The 19,816-nt window shown below is 51.5% G+C and overlaps 1 protein-coding gene across 1 annotated transcript in view; it reads left to right on the top strand.

Moving 5' to 3' along the window:
- LOC116957096 (aquaporin-4-like) overlaps window positions 1-19,175 on the top strand; it is a 24,551-nt gene extending 5,376 nt beyond the window's left edge. The window contains exons 2-6 of the mRNA XM_076055118.1: window positions 654-1,088; window positions 6,034-6,264; window positions 13,037-13,228; window positions 16,337-16,417; window positions 17,325-19,175. Of these exons, the coding sequence (XP_075911233.1) occupies window positions 948-1,088; window positions 6,034-6,264; window positions 13,037-13,228; window positions 16,337-16,417; window positions 17,325-17,570 (891 nt within the window). The 5' untranslated portion in view covers window positions 654-947 and the 3' untranslated portion in view covers window positions 17,571-19,175. The remainder of the gene's footprint in view (window positions 1-653; window positions 1,089-6,033; window positions 6,265-13,036; window positions 13,229-16,336; window positions 16,418-17,324) is intronic.
- Window positions 19,176-19,816: the final 641 nt, after the last annotated feature.

Below are 19,816 nucleotides of genomic sequence, written 5' to 3'. Positions count from 1 at the left end.
AAAATGAAGAACCCAATGAGAAAAAAATGAGAAAAAATGAGAAAAAATGGAGAAAAATGAGAAATATGAGAAAAATGAGAAAAATGAGACAAAAAACATGAGAAAAAAAAAGAAAAAAATGATCTCCTCCCCCCACCCCATCTCCCCACATCTCCCCCACATCTCCCCCCCATCTCCCCCATCCTCCCCCCATCTCCCCCCCATCTCCCCCCCATCTCCCCCACATCCCCCTCCCCCCCATCTCCCCCCCCATCTCCCCCACATCTACCCCACATCTACCCCCCATCTCCCCCACATCTCCCCCCATCTCCCCCCCGATCTCCCCCCATCTCCCCCACATCTCCCCCCATCTCCCCCACATCTCCCCCACATCTCCCCACATCTCCCCCACATCTCCCCCATCTCCCCCACATCTCCCCCATCTCCCCACATCTCCCCCACATCTCCCCCACATCTCCCCCATCTCCCCCACATCTCCCCCACATCTCCCCCATCTCCCCCACATCTCCCCACATCTCCCCCATCTCCCCACATCTCCCCCCCCATCTTCCCCCCATCTCCCCCACATCTCCCCCATCTCCCCCACATCTCCCCCACATCTCCCACATCTCCCCCCATCTCCCCCACATCTCCCCCCCATCTCTCCCCAGCAGCAGCATCGGCTGCTTGCGTCGTCTCAACTACCTCTGCTGCAACAACAACAACAACATCAACAACAACAACATCAACAACAACAACAACATCAACAACAACATCAACAACAACAACAGCTGCTGCTACCGCTGCCTCGCGACTGCTGCGGCTGCCGCTGCTTCTCTGTGCGGATCAGCAGCAGAGCCACCACCACCACCACCATCATCACCACCACCATCATCAGCATCACCACCACCACCACTATCAGCAGCAGCATCATCATCAGCAGGAGGGGTCACGGGGTCAGGGTGGCGATGGTCGCCTGCAGGGGACTCTGGACGCAGCGATTCTGGAGGTCGCTGCTCGCCGAGCTCCTGGGCAGCGCCGTCCTCGTGATGCTGGGAGCCGGAGCCACGCTCACGTGGAGCGCACAGCAGCCTCCATCGCCCGTGCAGGTGTGGCACGTGTAGTGGTGGTGGTGCTGGTGGTGGTAGGTGTAGTAGTGGTGGTAGGTGTAGTAGTGGTGGTGGTAGGTGTAGTGGTGGTAGGTGTAGTAGTGGTGGTGGTAGGTGTAGTAGTGGTGGTGGTAGGTGTAGTGGTGGTGGTAGGTGTAGTAGTGGTGGTGGTAGGTGTAGTAGTGGTGGTAGGTGTAGTGGTAGGTGTAGTGGTAGGTGTAGTGGTGGTGCTGGTGGTGGTGGTAGGTGTAGTGGTGGTGGTGGTAGGTGTAGTGGTGGTAGGTGTAGTAGTGGTGGTAGGTGTAGTAGTGGTGGTGGTAGGTGTAGTAGTGGTGGTGGTAGGTGTAGTAGTGGTGGTGGTAGGTGTAGTAGTGGTGGTGGTGGTGGGTGTAGTAGTGGTGGTGGTAGGTGTAGTAGTGGTGGTGGTTGTGCTGGTGGTAGGTGTAGGTGTAGTGGTGGTAGGTGTAGTAGTGGTGGTGGTAGGTGTAGTGGTGGTGGTGGTGGTAGGTGTCGTGGTGGTGGTAGGTGTCGTGGTGGTGGTGGTAGGTGTCGTGGTGGTGGTGGTAGGTGTAGTAGTAGTGGTAGGTGTAGTGGTGGTGGTAGGTGTCGTGGTGGTGGTGGTAGGTGTCGTGGTGGTAGGTGTAGTGGTGGTGGTTGTAGGTGGCGTGGTGGTAGGTGTAGTAGTGGTAGGTGTCGTGGTTCTGGTAGATGTCGTGGTGGTGGTGGTAGGTGTAGTAGTGGTGGTGGTGGTGCTGGTGGTAGGTGTAGTGGTGATAGGTGTAGTAGTGGTGGTAGGTGTAGTAGTGGTGGTGGTGGTAGGTGTCGTGGTGGTGGTAGGTGTAGTGGTGGTAGGTGTAGTGGTGGTGTAGGTGTAGTGGTGGTGGTGCTGGTGGTAGGTGTAGTGGTGGTGGTGGTAGGTGTAGTGGTGGTAGGTGTAGTGGGGGTGGTGCTGGTTGTATGTGTAGTGGTGGTGGTGGTAGGTGTAGTGGTGGTAGGTGTAGTGGTGGTGGTGCTGGTGGTAGGTGTAGTGGTGGTGGTGGTAGGTGTAGTGGTGGTAGGTGTAGTGGGGGTGGTAGGTGTAGTGGTGGTGGTGGTGGTAGGTGTCGTGGTGGTAAGTGTCGTGGTGGTGGTGGTGCTGGTGGTGGGTGTCGTGGTGGTAGGTGTCGTGGTGGTGGTGGTAGGTGTCGTGCTGGTGGTGGCAGGTGTAGTTGTGGTGGTGGTAGGTGTAGTGGTGGTGGTAGGTGTCGTTGTGGTGGTGGTAGGTGTAGTAGTAGGTGTAGTGGTGGTAGGTGTCGTGGTGGTGGGTGTAGTGGTGGTAGGTGTCGTGGTGGTAGATGTAGTGGTGGTGGTTATAGGTGGCGTGGTGGTAGGTGTAGTGGTGGTCGGTGTCGTGATCCTGCAAAACAACCCCCTACCTCCTTGTGGTGCCGGACGGGCAACTCTGTCGTGGACAGTGCTGTGGGGGGAAGGCCAATTCCGAGTGGCCTTTCCCCTCATGGCGTTTGTGACCACCACAGTAGCTAAACAGGGGCTCTGGATGGGTGCGAGGGGCTGATAACCCCTCCACCTTCAATTAATTACCACTAAACCACGTCTAAAATATCTAATTAATAAGCTTGTGCCAGAGGACCCGGGGGGACAGGCGTCTATGACGTCTCCTGGCCAAACCCCAATTGGCGGAGCCAGGAGATTTAATCTCTACCCTCGGGGCTCCTCCAGAAATAACGAAAAGCCACTTCGCATGGCCACGTGGAATGTTCGGATGCTCACTGCGGAGGAGAGGCTGCCACTGCTCTGTCGGGAGCTGGACCGGTAACGCCTGGATCTCTGTGGCATTCAGGAGGTCCGGTGGACCGGCTCTGACCCGTGCCACTATGAGGAGTGGACAGTCCTCTACTCTGAACAAAAGAATGAAGGGGGCGTGGGAGCGTGGCTACTTTGTGGCTACTTTGGGCTCGCCTTCCCATCAACCGGAGGCACGGAGTGGTGGTCGTGTTTACTTATGCCCCTACCGAAGACGAACATCCGTGGTGGGATGCAGGCAAAGCCGATGAGTCAGATGCCTTCTATGACCTCCTGCCACAGGTGCTGGCTAAAGTGGCCCCTCGGGATAGTCATCTTGTTGGGTGACTTTATGCCCGAGTTGATCATCATTATAGCACCTGGTCTGGAGTGAATGGAAGGCATGGGTCAGATCAGCTCAATAACAAGGCCAGGAGGCTGCTAGATTTTTGTGCAGCCCATGGGCTTGTAATTACCAACACGCTGTTCCGGCATCAGCGCATCCACACAACATCATGGATGCATGCCGGGTCCAAGCAAGAACATCTGCTGGACTACATAGTGACGGATGTACCGTGGAGCTGATCTGCCCTCTAACCATCGACTTGTCATCTGTAAAATGCGCCTGCCATTCTTCCACTCCGGTGGTGGGTGTACACCCAGGACCCCATTCAAACCTAAGGTGGCCTGGTCTCAGCTAGCTGATGAAAGTTGCAGGCGATAATTTCATCATCGCTTGCGGCTGGGGTTGGCATCGTCCCCCACTCCTCCTGATGTCGAGGGTAAGTGGGCGAGGTTTAGGACTGTGACTCATGCAGCTGCAATGGCAGCTTTGGGTACGCGGTCCAGACCTCCCAAGAGACCCTGGCTGACAGAGGAGGTGTTCAGGATGGTTGAGAAAAAGTGACAGGCCCACTGTCATCGGCTACAGAATCCCACGTCAGAGAATGAGGAGGCTTACCGCAGCCTTCGCTCGGAGGTTCGGAGAGCCGTGAGGCGCTGCAAGGATGGGTGGTGGTCGCGGGTTGCTGAGGAGATGGAGTCTGCCTCAGTGGCCCGCGATCCCAAATCCCTATTTAACTCCATCAAAAAAGTAACCTGCAGCGCTACACCTCTTACCATCTTTAGGGGACAAAACGGTGATCCAATCTCCGCCCCCCAGGAACAGGTTTGCAGATTTGCTGAGCATTTCTGTGAAGTACTGGGGGAAGGGAAATCCCCCGACATGGAAAACATTGTGGGACAAAGTGAGGATGACCCTGCTGAGGCTGCGGTGCTTCAAATATTGGAGGAGGAAGTCACCCCCTGTGAGTGGCTGGCTGAGGTGCCATCTGTTGAGGAAGTACTGAAGGCGATCCAGAGTCTGAGACCAAGAAAGGCACCGGTCAGAGATGATCTCCAAAGCGAAATGCTGAGGGAGGGAGGCGTTTGTGCACAGACTGCCCTACATGACATCATAACAGCAGTCTGGACCACTGGACGGGTTCTGTACCATCGGACATTCCACCCCCACAACTACTAATTGGTGAAAGGGCAGTTGTGGAGAGAGTGGACAGTTTCCCATACCTGGGCAGTGTGCTCATGACCGGCTCCGCTAGAGCAGAGGTGTAGGGAATTCCAACAAGACCTACATCTCAGCTTTAAAAACCTGGTCAAGGCCTATCAGTAAGCTCTGGGTTGTTCTTTGTGCTTTCGGAGTACCTGACCTTCTGCTCACGATCATTAAGGACCTTCATGATGGTGAGCGGGCCCAGGTAAATCTACGTGGCCAGGAGTCAGAGCCATTCCCTGTTCACCTTGGGGTGCGACAGGGATGTCCTCTGGCTCCCACATTATTTAACATCTATTTTGACCACATAGTTCGTGAAGCCTTCAATAGTTGTACCAGATGAATTTCCATCTGGTACAGATATAATGGGAGACTGATCGATGCCCGGGTGCGGTCAAGGGATGGCTCCTTATTGCTCAACCATGTTATGTATGCCGATGATCTGGTAATAGCTGCTCATTCAGAGGAGGAGTTGGAGGCACTGCTGCTGAACCTGGAGCGTGCCACCAAGAGGTGGGGACTTACCATCAGCCCCACTAATACTAAGCACCTGCCTGAGTATTTTGTACTATAAGACACTCCACTCCCACAACTCCCAATTGGTGATGGGGTAGTTGTGGAGAGAGTGGAGAGTTTCCCATACCTGGGCAGTGTGCTCATAACCAGCTCCGGTTTAACAGCAAAGGTCTCACTCCGAATCAGTCGAGCGGCAATATCTTTTCATCGGTTGCGTAACGCTGTGTGAAAGCTACCTGGTCTTCTCGGCCACGGTCATTCCCTTCTTTCTTTACGCTTGCGAAACGTGGACCCCCCTAATGGACATCTTCGCCGGTTAGAAACATCTAGGCTGGCCTGTCTACGATCCATCCTGGGTTTAACCAGACTGGATTTTGTGAGGAGCTCACAAATCCTTGAAAGATCTGGGCAAGGTCCCATCGGTGAGCTCCTCCGGCAGGCAAGGCTGCATTGGCTGGGTCATGTAGCCCGCATGCCCAGCCACCGCATGCCGAAACAGCTTCTGTTCGGCCTGATCGAGGGGGCTAAACGGGCGCGGCACGGGCTAGAGAAGAGATGGAGCGACGTGGTACAGGAGGACGTGGAGCTGAGTGGACTTGCCGATGACTGGTACCAGCGGTGTCAAGGTCGGCCTCTGTGGAGGAGGCTCGTGAAGGACGCTACTGGGCAGTTGGAGGTAGTCGCCCTCCAACAACAACGGAGGGCGGAGGAGCGATGCTCACAACAACGAGCGGAGCGCCGGGTGGCTAAAGCACAGCAGGTTGGCACAGTAGGGGGCACAGGTGGTGCATCAGCCAGTCATCTCAGTCAGTCGACCCGTGGCACCTGCTGGGTCTGCCCCGTGACCTCCTGCCGGCGGGCGTTCGACGCTTCACGTGGCGTCAGGGTGCACATAGCCTGGCACAAGCGTCGTGGTGACGTCGCCGCCATTCACGGGCTAATGGCGGTTGCTGCTGCTGCTGTTGTTGTTGTTGTGTACGTACCCTGATGTGTGTGTGTGTGTACCCGTGTGTGACTCAGTGATGGGTGCAGTGACTCAGTGCAGGACCCACCACTCTGTCCCCGACGTGTCCCTCACCCCCCCTCACCCCCTCCCAGGTGTCGCTGTGCTTCGGCCTGGCCGTGGCCGCCATGGCCCAGTGCCTGGGAGGCGTCAGCGGTGCCAACCTCAACCCGGCGGTGACGGCCGCCCTGCTGGTGACTCGCCGCATGCCGCTCAGCCGCGGCGTCGCCTTCGTGGCCGCCCAGAGCCTCGGGGCCACGCTGGGGGCCGCGCTGCTGCTGCTGGTCACGCCGGGGGACGTCGCGGGGGCCCTGGGGGCCACACTCGTGAGTGGGGGGTGGGGGTCGGGGGGGTAGAGCCAGATAGTGAACCAGATAGTCAACCAGATAGTGAACCAGATAGTCAGCCAGATAGTGAACCAGATAGTCAGCCAGATAGTGAACCAGATAGTGAACCAGATAGTCCATCAGATAGTCAGCCAGATAGTCAGCCAGATACTCCACCAGATAGTCCACCAGATACCCCACCAGATAGCAAAACAGATAATCCATCAAATAGTGAACCAGATAGTGAACCAGATAGTGAGCCAGATAGTGAACCAGATAGTCCACCAGATAGTCAGCCAGATATTCAGCCAGATATTCAGCCAGATAGTGAACCAGATAGTCAGCCAGATAGTCCACCAGATAGTCAACCAGATGGTCAGCCAGATAGTCAGCCAGATAGTTTGCCAGATAGTCCACCAGATAGTCTGCCAGATAGTGAACCAGATAGTCAACCAGATAGTCAGCCAGATAGTCAGCCAGATAGTCAACCAGATAGTCCGCCAGATAGTGAACCAGATAGTCCACCAGATAGTCCACCAGATAGTCCACCAGATAGTCCACCAGATAGTCAGCCAGATAGTCAACCAGATAGTCAGCCAGACAGTCAGCCAGATAGTGAACCAGATAGTGAACCAGAAAGTGAACCAGATAGTCATCCAGATAGTCAGCCAGATAGTCAGCCAGATAGTCGGCCAGATAGTCAACCAGATAGTCAGCCAGATAGTCAGCCAGATAGTCGGCCAGATAGTCAACCAGATAGTGAACCAGATAGTGAACCAGATAGTGAACCAGATACTCCACCACATACTCAACCAGATAGTCAACCAGATACTCCACCAGATGACCATGGGAGGACCGGACACTCCACCAGACACTTGACCAGGTGGACACTTGACCAGATACTCAGCCAGGTGATGGTGGACCACCAGGTGAGTGGCAGGCTTCAGCTGGTGCCTGGCAGTCAGTCAGTAGTCACCCTGTCAGTCAGTAGTCACCCTGTCAGTCAGTAGTCACCCTGTGAGTCAGTAGTCACCCTGTCAGTCAGTCAGTAGTCACCCTGTGAGTGAGTCAGTAGTCACCCTGTGAGTCAGTAGTCACCCTGTCAGTCAGTAGTCACCCCGTGAGTCAGTCAGTAGTCACCCTGTGAGTCAGTAGTCACCCTGTCAGTCAGTAGTCACCCCGTGAGTCAGTCAGTAGTTACCCTGTGAGTCAGTAGTCACACTGTGAGTCAGTCAGTAGTCACCCTGTGAGTCAGTAGTCACCCTGTCAGTCAGTAGTCACCCCGTGAGTCAGTCAGTAGTCACCCTGTGAGTAGTCACCCTGTGAGTCAGTAGTCACAGTGTCAGTCAGTCAGTAGTCACCCTGTGAGTCAGTAGTCACCCTGTCAGTCAGTCAGCAGTCACCCTGTCAGTCAGTAGTCACCCTGTCAGTCAGTAGTCACCCTGTCAGTCAGTAGTCACAGTGTCAGTCAGTCAGTAGTCACCCTGTGAGTCAGTCAGTGAGTCACCCTGTCAGTCAGTAGTCACCCTGTGAGTCAGTCAGTCAGTAGTTACCCTGTGAGTCAGTCAGTAGTCACAGTGTCAGTCAGTCAGTAGTCACCCTGTGAGTCAGTCAGTGAGTCACCCTGTCAGTCAGTAGTCACCCTGTGAGTCAGTCAGTAGTCACAGTGTCAGTCAGTCAGTAGTCACCCTGTGAGTCAGTCAGTAGTCACCCTGTGAGTCAGTCAGTAGTCACCCTGTGAGTCAGTAGTCACCCTGTGAGTCAGTCAGTAGTCACCCTGTCAGTCAGTAGTTACCCTGTGAGTCAGTAGTCACCCTGTGAGTCAGTCAGTAGTCACCCTGTCAGTCAGTAGTCACCCTGTGAGTCAGTCAGTAGTCACCCTGTGAGTCAGTCAGTAGTCACCCTGTGAGTCAGTAGTCACCCTGTCAGTCAGTCAGTAGTCACCCTGTGAGTCAGTAGTCACCCTGTGAGTCAGTAGTCACCCTGTCAGTCAGTAGTCACCCTGTCAGTCAGTCAGTAGTCACCCTGTCAGTCAGTAGTCACCCTGTCAGTCAGTCAGTAGTCACCCTGTCAGTCAGTAGTCACCCTGTGAGTCAGTAGTCACCCTGTCAGTCAGTAGTCACCCTGTCAGTCAGTCAGTAGTCACCCTGTCAGTCAGTAGTCACCCTGTCAGTCAGTCAGTAGTCACCCTGTCAGTCAGTAGTCACCCTGTCAGTCAGTAGTCACCCTGTCAGTCAGTTAGTAGTCACCCTGTGAGTCAGTCAGTAGTCACAGTGTCAGTCAGTAGTCACCCTGTCAGTCAGTAGTCACCCTGTCAGTCAGTCAGTAGTCACCCTGTGAGTGAGTCAGTAGTCACCCTGTGAGTCAGTAGTCACCCTGTGAGTCAGTCAGTCAGTAGTCACCCTGTGAGTGAGTCAGTAGTCACCCTGTGAGTCAGTAGTCACCCTGTGAGTCAGTCAGTAGTCACCCTGTGAGTCAGTCAGTAGTCACCCTGTGAGTCAGTCAGTAGTCACCCTGTCAGTCAGTAGTCACCCTGTGAGTCAGTCAGTAGTCACCCTGTCAGTCAGTCAGTAGTCACCCTGTCAGTCAGTCAGTAGTCACCCTGTCAGTCAGTCAGTAGTCACCCTGTGAGTCAGTAGTCACCCTGTCAGTCAGTAGTCACCCTGTCAGTCAGTCAGTAGTCACCCTGTCAGTCAGTAGTCACCCTCTGAGTCAGTCAGTAGTCACCCTGGCAGTCAGTAGTCACCCTGTCAGTCAGTCAGTAGTCACCCTGTCAGTCAGTAGTCATCCTGTCAGTCAGTCAGTAGTCACCCTGTCAGTCAGTAGTCACCCTGTGAGTCAGTAGTCACCCTGTCAGTCAGTAGTCACCCTGTGAGTCAGTAGTCACCCTGTGAGTCAGTCAGTAGTCACCCTGTCAGTCAGTCAGTAGTCACCCTGTCAGTCAGTAGTCACCCTGTGAGTCAGTAGTCACCCTGTAAGTGAGTCAGTCAGTAGTCACCCTGTGAGTCAGTCAGTAGTCACCCTGTCAGTCAGTAGTCACCCTGTCAGTCAGTCAGTAGTCACCCTGTCAGTCAGTAGTCACCCTGTCAGTCAGTAGTCACCCTGTCAGTCAGTAGTCACCCTGTGAGTCAGTAGTCACCCTGTCAGTCAGTCAGTAGTCACCCTGTCAGTCAGTAGTCACCCTGTCAGTCAGTCAGTAGTCACCCTGTGAGTCAGTAGTCACCCTGTCAGTCAGTAGTCACCCTGTCAGTCAGTAGTCACCCTGTCAGTCAGTCAGTAGTCACCCTGTCAGTCAGTAGTCACCCTGTCAGTCAGTCAGTAGTCACCCTGTCAGTCAGTAGTCACCCTGTGAGTCAGTAGTCACCCTGTGAGTCAGTCAGTAGTCACCCTGGCAGTCAGTAGTCACCCTGTCAGTCAGTCAGTAGTCACCCTGTCAGTCAGTAGTCACCCTGTCAGTCAGTCAGTAGTCACCCTGTCAGTCAGTAGTCACCCTGTGAGTCAGTAGTCACCCTGTCAGTCAGTAGTCACCCTGTCAGTCAGTCAGTAGTCACCCTGTGAGTCAGTAGTCACCCTGTGAGTGAGTCAGTAGTCACCCTGTCAGTCAGTCAGTAGTCACCCTGTGAGTCAGTAGTCACCCTGTCAGTCAGTCAGTAGTCACCCTGTCAGTCAGTAGTCACCCTGTCAGTCAGTAGTCACCCTGGCAGTCAGTAGTCACCCTGTCAGTCAGTAGTCACCCTGTCAGTCAGTAGTCACCCTGTCAGTCAGTAGTCACCCTGTGAGTCAGTAGTCACCCTGTCAGTCAGTAGTCACCCTGTGAGTCAGTAGTCACCCTGTCAGTCAGTCAGTAGTCACCCTGTGAGTCAGTAGTCACCCTGTCAGTCAGTAGTCACCCTGTGAGTCAGTAGTCGCCCTGTCAGTCAGTAGTCACCCTGTGAGTCAGTAGTCACCCTGTCAGTCAGTAGTCACCCTGTGAGTCAGTAGTCACCCTGTCAGTCAGTAGTCACCCTGTGAGTCAGTCAGTAGTCACCCTGTCAGTCAGTCAGTAGTCACCCTGTGAGTCAGTAGTCACCGTATCAGTCAGTAGTCACCCTGTCAGTCAGTCAGTAGTCACCCTGTCAGTCAGTAGTCACCCTGTGAGTCAGTTAGTAGTCACCCTGTGAGTCAGTCAGTAGTCACCCTGTGAGTCAGTCAGTAGTCACCCTGTGAGTGAGTCAGTGAGTGAGTCACGTGGCGTTCTGGCTCCAGGTGAGTACCAGGCTCCAGGTGAGCCACGCTGTGGTGGTGGAGGCGGTAGTCACCCTCCAGCTCGTCCTCACCGTAGTCACCCTGTGAGTCAGTAGTCACCCTGTGAGTCAGTAGTCACCCTGTGAGTGAGTCAGTGAGTCACCCTGTGAGTCAGTGAGTCACCCTGTGAGTGAGTCACGTGGCGTTCTGGCTCTAGGTGAGTACCAGGCTCCAGGTCAGCCACGCTGTGGTGGTGGAGGCGGTAGTCACCCTCCAGCTCGTCCTCACCGTAGTCACCCTGTGAGTGAGTCAGTGAGTCACCCTGTGAGTGAGTCACGTGGCGTTCTGGCTCCAGGTGAGCACCAGGCTCCAGGTCAGCCACGCTGTGGTGGTGGAGGCGGTAGTCACCCTCCAGCTCGTCCTCACCGTAGTCACCCTGTGAGTCAGTAGTCACCCTGTGAGTCAGTAGTCACCCTGTGAGTCAGTAGTCACCCTGTGAGTCAGTAGTCACCCTGTGAGTGAGTGAGTGAGTCACGTGGCGTGCCTGCTGGCTCCAGGTGAGTACCAGGCTCCAGGTGAGCCACGCTGTGGTGGTGGAGGCGGTAGTCACCCTCCAGCTCGTCCTCACCGTAGTCACCCTGTGAGTGAGTCAGTGAGTCACCCTGTGAGTCAGTCAGTGAGTCACCCTGTGAGTGAGTCACGTGGCGTTCTGGCTCTAGGTGAGTACCAGGCTCCAGGTCAGCCACGCTGTGGTGGTGGAGGCGGTAGTCACCCTCCAGCTCGTCCTCACCGTAGTCACCCTGTGAGTCAGTAGTCACCCTGTGAGTGAGTCAGTGAGTGAGTCACGTGGCGTGCTGGCTCTAGGTGAGTACCAGGCTGCAGGTGAGCCACGCTGTGGTGGTGGAGGCGGTAGTCACCCTCCAGCTCGTCCTCACCGTAGTCACCCTGTGAGTCACCCTGTGAGTGAGTCAGTGAGTCACCCTGTGAGTGAGTGAGTCACGTGGCGTGCCTGCTGGCTCTAGGTGAGTACCAGGCTCCAGGTGAGCCACGCTGTGGTGGTGGAGGCGGTAGTCACCCTCCAGCTCGTCCTCACCGTAGTCACCCTGTGAGTCAGTAGTCACCCTGTGAGTCAGTCAGTGAGTGAGTCACGTGGCGTTCTGGCTCTAGGTGAGTACCAGGCTCCAGGTGAGCCACGCTGTGGTGGTGGAGGCGGTAGTCACCCTCCAGCTCGTCCTCACCGTAGTCACCCTGTGAGTCAGTCAGTGAGTCACCCTGTGAGTCAGTGAGTCACCCTGTGAGTGAGTCAGTGAGTCACCCTGTGAGTGAGTCACGTGGCGTTCTGGCTCCAGGTGAGCACCAGGCTCCAGGTGAGCCACGCTGTGGTGGTGGAGGTGGTAGTCACCCTCCAGCTCGTCCTCACCGTAGTCACCCTGTGAGTGAGTCAGTAGTCACCCTGTGAGTGAGTGAGTCACCCTGTGAGTGAGTCATGTGGCGTGCTGGCTCTAGGTGAGCACCAGGCTCCAGGTGAGCCACGCTGTGGTGGTGGAGGCGGTAGTCACCCTCCAGCTCGTCCTCACCGTAGTCACCCTGTGAGTCAGTAGTCACCCTGTGGGTGAGTGAGTGAGTCACGTGGCGTTCTGGCTCTAGGTGAGCACCAGGCTCCAGGTGAGCCACGCTGTGGTGGTGGAGGCGGTAGTCACCCTCCAGCTCGTCCTTACCGTAGTCACCCTGTGAGTCAGTAGTCACCCTGTGAGTCAGTCAGTGAGTCACGTGGCGTTCTGGCTCCAGGTGAGCACCAGGCTCCAGGTGAGCCACGCTGTGGTGGTGGAGGCGGTAGTCACCCTCCAGCTCGTCCTCACCGTAGTCACCCTGTGAGTCAGTAGTCACCCTGTGAGTGAGTCACGTGGCGTGCCTGCTGGCTCCAGGTGAGCACCAGGCTCCAGGTGAGCCACGCTGTGGTGGTGGAGGCGGTAGTCACCCTCCAGCTCGTCCTCACCGTAGTCACCCTGTGAGTCAGTAGTCACCCTGTGAGTCAGTAGTCACCCTGTGGGTGAGTGAGTGAGTCACGTGGCGTTCTGGCTCTAGGTGAGCACCAGGCTCCAGGTGAGCCACGCTGTGGTGGTGGAGGCGGTAGTCACCCTCCAGCTCGTCCTCACCGTAGTCACCCTGTGAGTCAGTAGTCACCCTGTGAGTCAGTCAGTGAGTCACCCTGTGAGTGAGTCACGTGGCGTTCTGGCTCCAGGTGAGCACCAGGCTCCAGGTGAGCCACGCTGTGGTGGTGGAGGCGGTAGTCACCCTCCAGCTCGTCCTCACCGTAGTCACCCTGTGAGTCAGTAGTCACCCTGTGAGTCAGTAGTCACCCTGTGAGTGAGTCAGTGAGTCACCCTGTGAGTGAGTCACGTGGCGTTCTGGCTCTAGGTGAGCACCAGGCTCCAGGTGAGCCACGCTGTGGTGGTGGAGGCGGTAGTCACCCTCCAGCTCGTCCTCACCGTAGTCACCCTGTGAGTCAGTAGTCACCCTGTGAGTGAGTCAGTGAGTCACCCTGTGAGTGAGTCACGTGGCGTTCTGGCTCCAGGTGAGCACCAGGCTCCAGGTCAGCCACGCTGTGGTGGTGGAGGCGGTAGTCACCCTCCAGCTCGTCCTCACCGTGTGCGCCACCATCGACGATCGTCGCTCCGACCTCGCTGGCTCCGGCTCCCTCGCCATCGGCCTGTCGGTGGCGCTGGGTCACCTCTTTGCGGTGAGGGTGCCTCGGGGTCACCTCGTCAGCCTCGTCATCGACACCACCACCCACCGTCACCATCAACACCATCGTCACCACCACTGTCACCATAACCACCATCGTCACCATCAGGATCTTCATCATCACCATCAGTATCTTCATCATCACCATCACCACCATCAACACCATCGTCACCATCAGGATCTTCATCATCACCACCATCGTCATCGTCATCATCACCACCATCGTCACCATCGCCACCACCATCACCATCACCACCATCGTCATCATCATCACCATCATCACCATCGTCCGTCACCATCGCCACTACCATCACCACCACCATCGTCACCATCGTCACCACCATCACCACCACCACCATCATCACCATCATCACCACCATCATCAACAGCGTCGTCACCATCACCACCATCATCACCATCGTCACCATCATCATCATTACCATCACCATCGTCACCATCGTCACCACCATCATCACCATCATCACCACCATCACCACCATCACCACCACCACCATCATCACCATCATCACCATCGTCACCACCATCATCAACAGCGTCGTCACCATCACCACCATCATCACCATCGTCACCATCATCATCATCATTACCATCACCATCGTCACCATCGTCACCACCATCATCACCACCATCGTCACCATCACCACCATCACCACCATCACCATCATCATCACCATCACCACCATCGTCACCATCACCACCATCACCACCATCGTCACCATCACCACCATCGTGGTACGTGATGATGATGATGTTGGCAATGTTGATGGTGTTTGGTACGTGATGATGATGATGTTGGCAATGTTGATGGTGTTGATGATGATGATGCTGCTGCTGATGATGATGTTGGTGTTGATGATGATGTTGATGATGATGGTGATGTTGATGATCATTATGATGATGTTGGTGTTGATGATGTTGATGATGATGTTGATGATGATGTTGATGTTGTTGTTGATGTTGTTGATAGTGATGTTGCTGATGATGTTGTTGTTGATGTTGTTGATGTTAAATTTCGATTTAAAGCTTTCGTGACTGCAATGATTCATCTTCTTTGGTTCTTTTGGTAAAGTCACGTAGAATGAGAATAAAATAATAAATTGATAAAATAAAATAACACAATAATATTCTCACGACGTTTCGGCCACAACACAAGCGGCCTTCATCAGGTGAAGGGACGAGACTGTCTGGTAGGACAGCGCTGGAGTGAAAGCGCTGTCCTACCAGACAGTCTCGTCCCTTCACCTGATGAAGGCCGCTTGTGTTGTGGCCGAAACGTCGTGAGAATATTATTGTGTTATTTTATTTTATAAATTTATTATTGTATTCTCATTCTACGTGACTTTACCGAAAGAACCAAAGAAGTTGTTGATGTTGTTGTTGATGTTGTTGTTGATGTTGTTGCTGATGATGTTGTTGATGATGTTGTTGATGTTGTTGATGATCTTGTTGATGACGTTGTTGATGTTACTGATGTTGATGTTGTTGATGGTGATGTTGATTATGTTGTTGTTGATGTTGTTGATGATGTCGTTGATGTTGTTGATGATCTTGTTGATGACGTTGTTGATGTTGCTGATGTTGATGTTGTTGATGGTGATGTTGCTGATGTTATTGATTTAGTTGATGATGTTGTTGATGTAGCTGACGATGTTGTTGGTGTTGTTGTTGATGTTGTTGCTGATGATGTTGTTGATGATGTTGTTGATGTCGTTGATGATCTTGTTGATGATCTTGTTGATGTTTCAGATGTTGTTGTTGATGTTGGTGTTGATGATGTTGTTGATGTTGCTGATGTTGATGTTGTTGATGTTGTTGATGACGTTGTTGATGTTGATGTTGTAGATGTTGTTGATGTTGTTTTTGCTGATGTTGTTGATGATGTTGTTGATGTTGTTGATGTTGATGTAGCTGATGATGTTGATGTTGTTGTTGATGTTGTTGATATTGTTGTTGATGTTGTTGATGTTGTTGTAGATGTTGTTGATATAGCTGATGATGATGTTGATGTTGTTGATGTAGTTGAAGATGTTGATGTTGTTGTTGATGATGTTGTTGTTGTTGTTGATGTTGTTGATGTTTATTATGAGACCTCCTTTGCCAGTAACAAGATATAGGAATAGGTTTTACCCTTTTAACTGGCACAAAAACTGACACCTTTATTCAAGGCATCATGTTTGCAATAACCACAACACAAGCAGTCAAAATGCAAAAAAAAAAGACAACTCTGATAATAATATGCACTGTCCTTGAATTTGATTGGTCCACACACGAGACAGCTTTTCTTAGAGCCCTTTAGTCTCCATTGGTGATGGACCAGAAGACGCCAAAAGGCGTACAACTCAAAAACAGCGCACTATCAGAGTATTGAGGGCTCGGGGTGAGCATGCACTATCATCATCACCACCAGCATGTACATGCTCACCCCGAGCCCTCAATACTCTGACAGTGCGCTGTTTTTGAGTTGTACGCCTTTTGGCGTCTTCTGGTCCATCACCAATGGAGACTAGGCTCTAAGAAAAGCTGTCTCGGGTGTGGACCAATCAAATTCAAGGACAGTGCATATTATTATCAGAGTTGTCTCTTTTGTTTGCATTTTGACTGCTTGTGTTGTGGTTATTGCAAACACGATGCCTTGAATAAAGGTGTCAGTTTCTGTGCCAGTTAAAAGGGTAAAACCTATTCCTAGATGTTGATGTTGTTGTTGATATTGTTGTTGATGTTGTTGATGTAGCTGATGTTGTTGTTGAAGTTGTTGTTGATGTTGTTGTTGATGTTGTTGATGTTGTTGTTGATATTGTTGTTGATGTTGTTCATGTTGTTGTTGATTTTGTTGTTGATGTAGGTGATGATGATGTTGATGTTGTTGATGTAGTTGAAGATGTTGATGTTGTTGTTGATGATGTTGTTGTTGATGTTGTTGTTGATGTTGTTGTTGATGATGTTGTTGATGATGTTGTTGATGATGACGTTGTTGATGTTGTTGATGTAGCTGATGTTGTTGATGTTGTTGTTGATGTTGTTGATGTTGTTGATGTTGATGATGTTGTTGTTGATGTTGTTGTTGATGTTGTTGTTGATGTAGCTGCCCTACACCGGCTCCAGCATGAACCCAGCACGCTCCCTCGGCTCTGCTGTGGTGTCTGGGCTGTGGGCTAACCACTGGGTAGAGTGAAACACCACCATTACCACCTCCACCATCACCTCCACCATCACCTCCACCATCACCACCAACATCACCACTATCATCATCACAATCATCATTACTACCATCAACATCACCACCATCACCACCATCACCACCAACATCATCATTATCAACATCACCTCCACCATCAAAATCACCACCATCACCACTATCATCATCACCACCATCACCAAAATTACTACCATCAACATCACCACCATCATCACCATCATCACCAACATCACCACTATCACGATCATCATCACCATCACCACCAACATCATCATTATCAACATCACCACCACCATCACCAACATCACCACCATCACCATCATCACCACCATCACCACCATCACCAGCATCACCATCAACATCACCTCCACCATCAAAATCACCACCATCACCACTATCATCATCTCCACTATCATTACTACCATCAACATCACCACCATCATCACCAACATCACCACCATCACCACCATCATCATCTCCAACATCACCACCATCACCAGCATCACCATCAACCTCACCACCACCATCACTATCACCACCACCACCATCACCACCATCAGCATCATCACCACCATCAACATCACCACCATCACCATCATCACGACTATCACCACCATCAACATCACCACCATCACCACCATCAACATCACTTTCCCTCCAACGATGTCTGATGTAATAAGGAGGCTACCCGGGTTTGTTTTGGATGCTCTCCCTTTAGCTTGTAACCTGTGTGATGGGCGTGTTTGTGGTGTGTGCACAAACCACACACACACACCACACACACACACACCACACACATACACCACACACACCACACACACTACACACACACCAAACACACACACCACACATACACACCAAACACACCACACAGGTCTACTGGCTGGGTCCCATGCTCGGTGGAGTTATCGGAGCTGCGACTTACGAATATCTCCTGTACCCAACTCGTAAAGTCAAACATCAACATCATCATCAGCAGCAGCAGCAGCAGCTTCATCAGCAGCATCCTCATCAGCAGGATGAGGAGCAGACCAACGCTGCTGATGTAGCGTTGGCCGATGTAGTCTACGATTCATCAGCGGCAGAAGCAACGGTGAAGATGCCCAGCCCCGATCAGTAGAGAAGACTCACTCACTCATTCATACACTCACTCACTCATTCACTCACTCACTCATTCATCCACTCATTCATGCATACACTCACTCACTCACTCATCCACTCAATCACTCACTCATCCACTCACTCACTCATCCACTCAATCACTCACTCATCCACTCACTCACTCATCCACTCACTCACTCATTCATCCACTCACTCACTCATCCACTCACTCACTCATTCATCCACTCTCTCACCCACTCACTCATCCACTCACCCACTCACTCACCCGCTCATTCATTCACTCGTTCATCCACTCACTCACTCATCCACTCACTCACTCACTCATCCACTCACAAACTCACCCATCCACTCACTCACTCATCCACTCACATTCTCACTCATCCACTCACTCACTCATCCACTCACTCACGCATCCACTCACTCATTCATCCACTCTCTCACTCACTCATCCACTCACTCACTCATCCACTCACTCACTCGTTCACTCACTCGCTCGCTCACTCACCCTCCTACTCACTCATTCACTCACTCACTCATCCACTCACTCACTCATTCATCCACTCTCTCACCCACTCACTCATCCACTTACTCACCCACTCACTCACCCACTCATTCATTCACTCGTTCATCCACTCACTCGTTCATCCACTCACTCGCTCATCCACTCACTCGCTCACTCATTTACTCGCTCACTCACTCATCCACTCACTCACTCATCCACTCACTCATCCACTCACTCACTCATCCACTCACTCATCCACTCACTCACTCACTCATCCACTCACTCGCTCAATCACTCATTCATCCACTCACCAATTCACCCATCCACTCACTCACTCATCTACTCACATTCTCACTCACTCGTTCACTCACTCGCTCGCTCACTCACCCTCCTACTCACTCATTCACTCCCCGTGTAATCCACCAGTAATCCAAAGTGTAATCCCCGTGTAATCCCGGAGTAATCCACGTGTAATCCACCAGTACTGCAATATGTAAGCTCCGTGTAATCTGCGTGTAATCCCCGAGTAATCCCCCAGTCATCGACTTGTAATCCCCGACTAATCTCCAAGTAATCCACGTGTATTTCCAAGTAACCACCGAGTAATCCCCGACTAATCTGCAAGTAATCCTCGACTAAGCACGAAGTAATCCACGTGTAATCCCCGAGTAATCCTCGAGTAATCCCCGACTAATCACCAAGTAATCCACGTGTAATTCCCAAGTAATCCCCGAGTAATCCACGTGTAATTCGCGTGTAATCCCTGACTAATCACCAAGTAATCCACGTGTAATCCCCGAGTAATCCCCGAGTAATCCCCAGTCATCTACGTGTAATCCCCGAATAATCACCAAGTAATCCACGTGTAATCCCCGAGTAATCCCCCCAGTCATCTGTCTGTAATCCCCGACTGCAGGGATTCATATTCTTGGTTCTTTCGGTAAAGTCACCACGTAGAAGGGAAACAATACATTAATAAAAATATAAAACAATAAAATTATTGTAAAACAATAAAATTATTATTCTTGGTTCTTTCGGTAAAGTCACCACCACGTGCAAGGGAAACAATAAAATAATAAAAATATAAAACAATAAAATTATTATTCTTGGTTCTTTCGGTAATGTCACCACGTGGAAGGGAAACAATAAAATAATAAAAATATAAAGCAATAAAATTATTATTCTTGGTTCTTTCGGTAAAGTCACCACGTAGAAGGGAAACAGTAAAATAATAAAAATATAAAACAATAAAAATTATTGTAAAACAATAAAATTATTATTCTTGGTTCTTTCGGTAAAGTCACCACCACGTGCAAGGGAAACAATAAAATAATAAAAATATAAAACAATAAAATTATTATTCTTGGTTCTTTCGGTAAAGTCACCACGTAGGAGGGAAACAATAAAATAATAAAAATATAAAACAATGAAAATTATTGTAAAACAATAAAATTATTATTCTTGGTTCTTTCGGTAAAGTCACCACGTAGGAGGGAAACAATAAAATAATAAAAATATAAAACAATGAAAATTATTGTAAAACAATAAAAATATTATTCTTGGTTCTTTCGGTAAAGTCACCACGTGCAAGGGAAACGATAAAATAATAAAAAAATATATATAAAACAATAAAATTCTCACGACGTTTTCGACTGCAGCAACACCAATCAGCAATCATCATCAGCTGTGAAAACCACAGCAAGATAAAAACATTTTTTTTAAAAAAAAGTGGCGTTTTTATT

The sequence above is a fragment of the Petromyzon marinus genome, chromosome 69 (assembly GCF_048934315.1).
Source record: "Petromyzon marinus isolate PM22_M1 ecotype Great Lakes invasive population chromosome 69, UKy_Petmar_22M1.pri1.0, whole genome shotgun sequence".
NCBI lineage: Eukaryota > Metazoa > Chordata > Hyperoartia > Petromyzontiformes > Petromyzontidae > Petromyzon > Petromyzon marinus.
The sequence above is the reverse complement of the archived record's forward strand: the minus strand, read 5'-3'. Positions and strand labels throughout refer to the sequence as shown.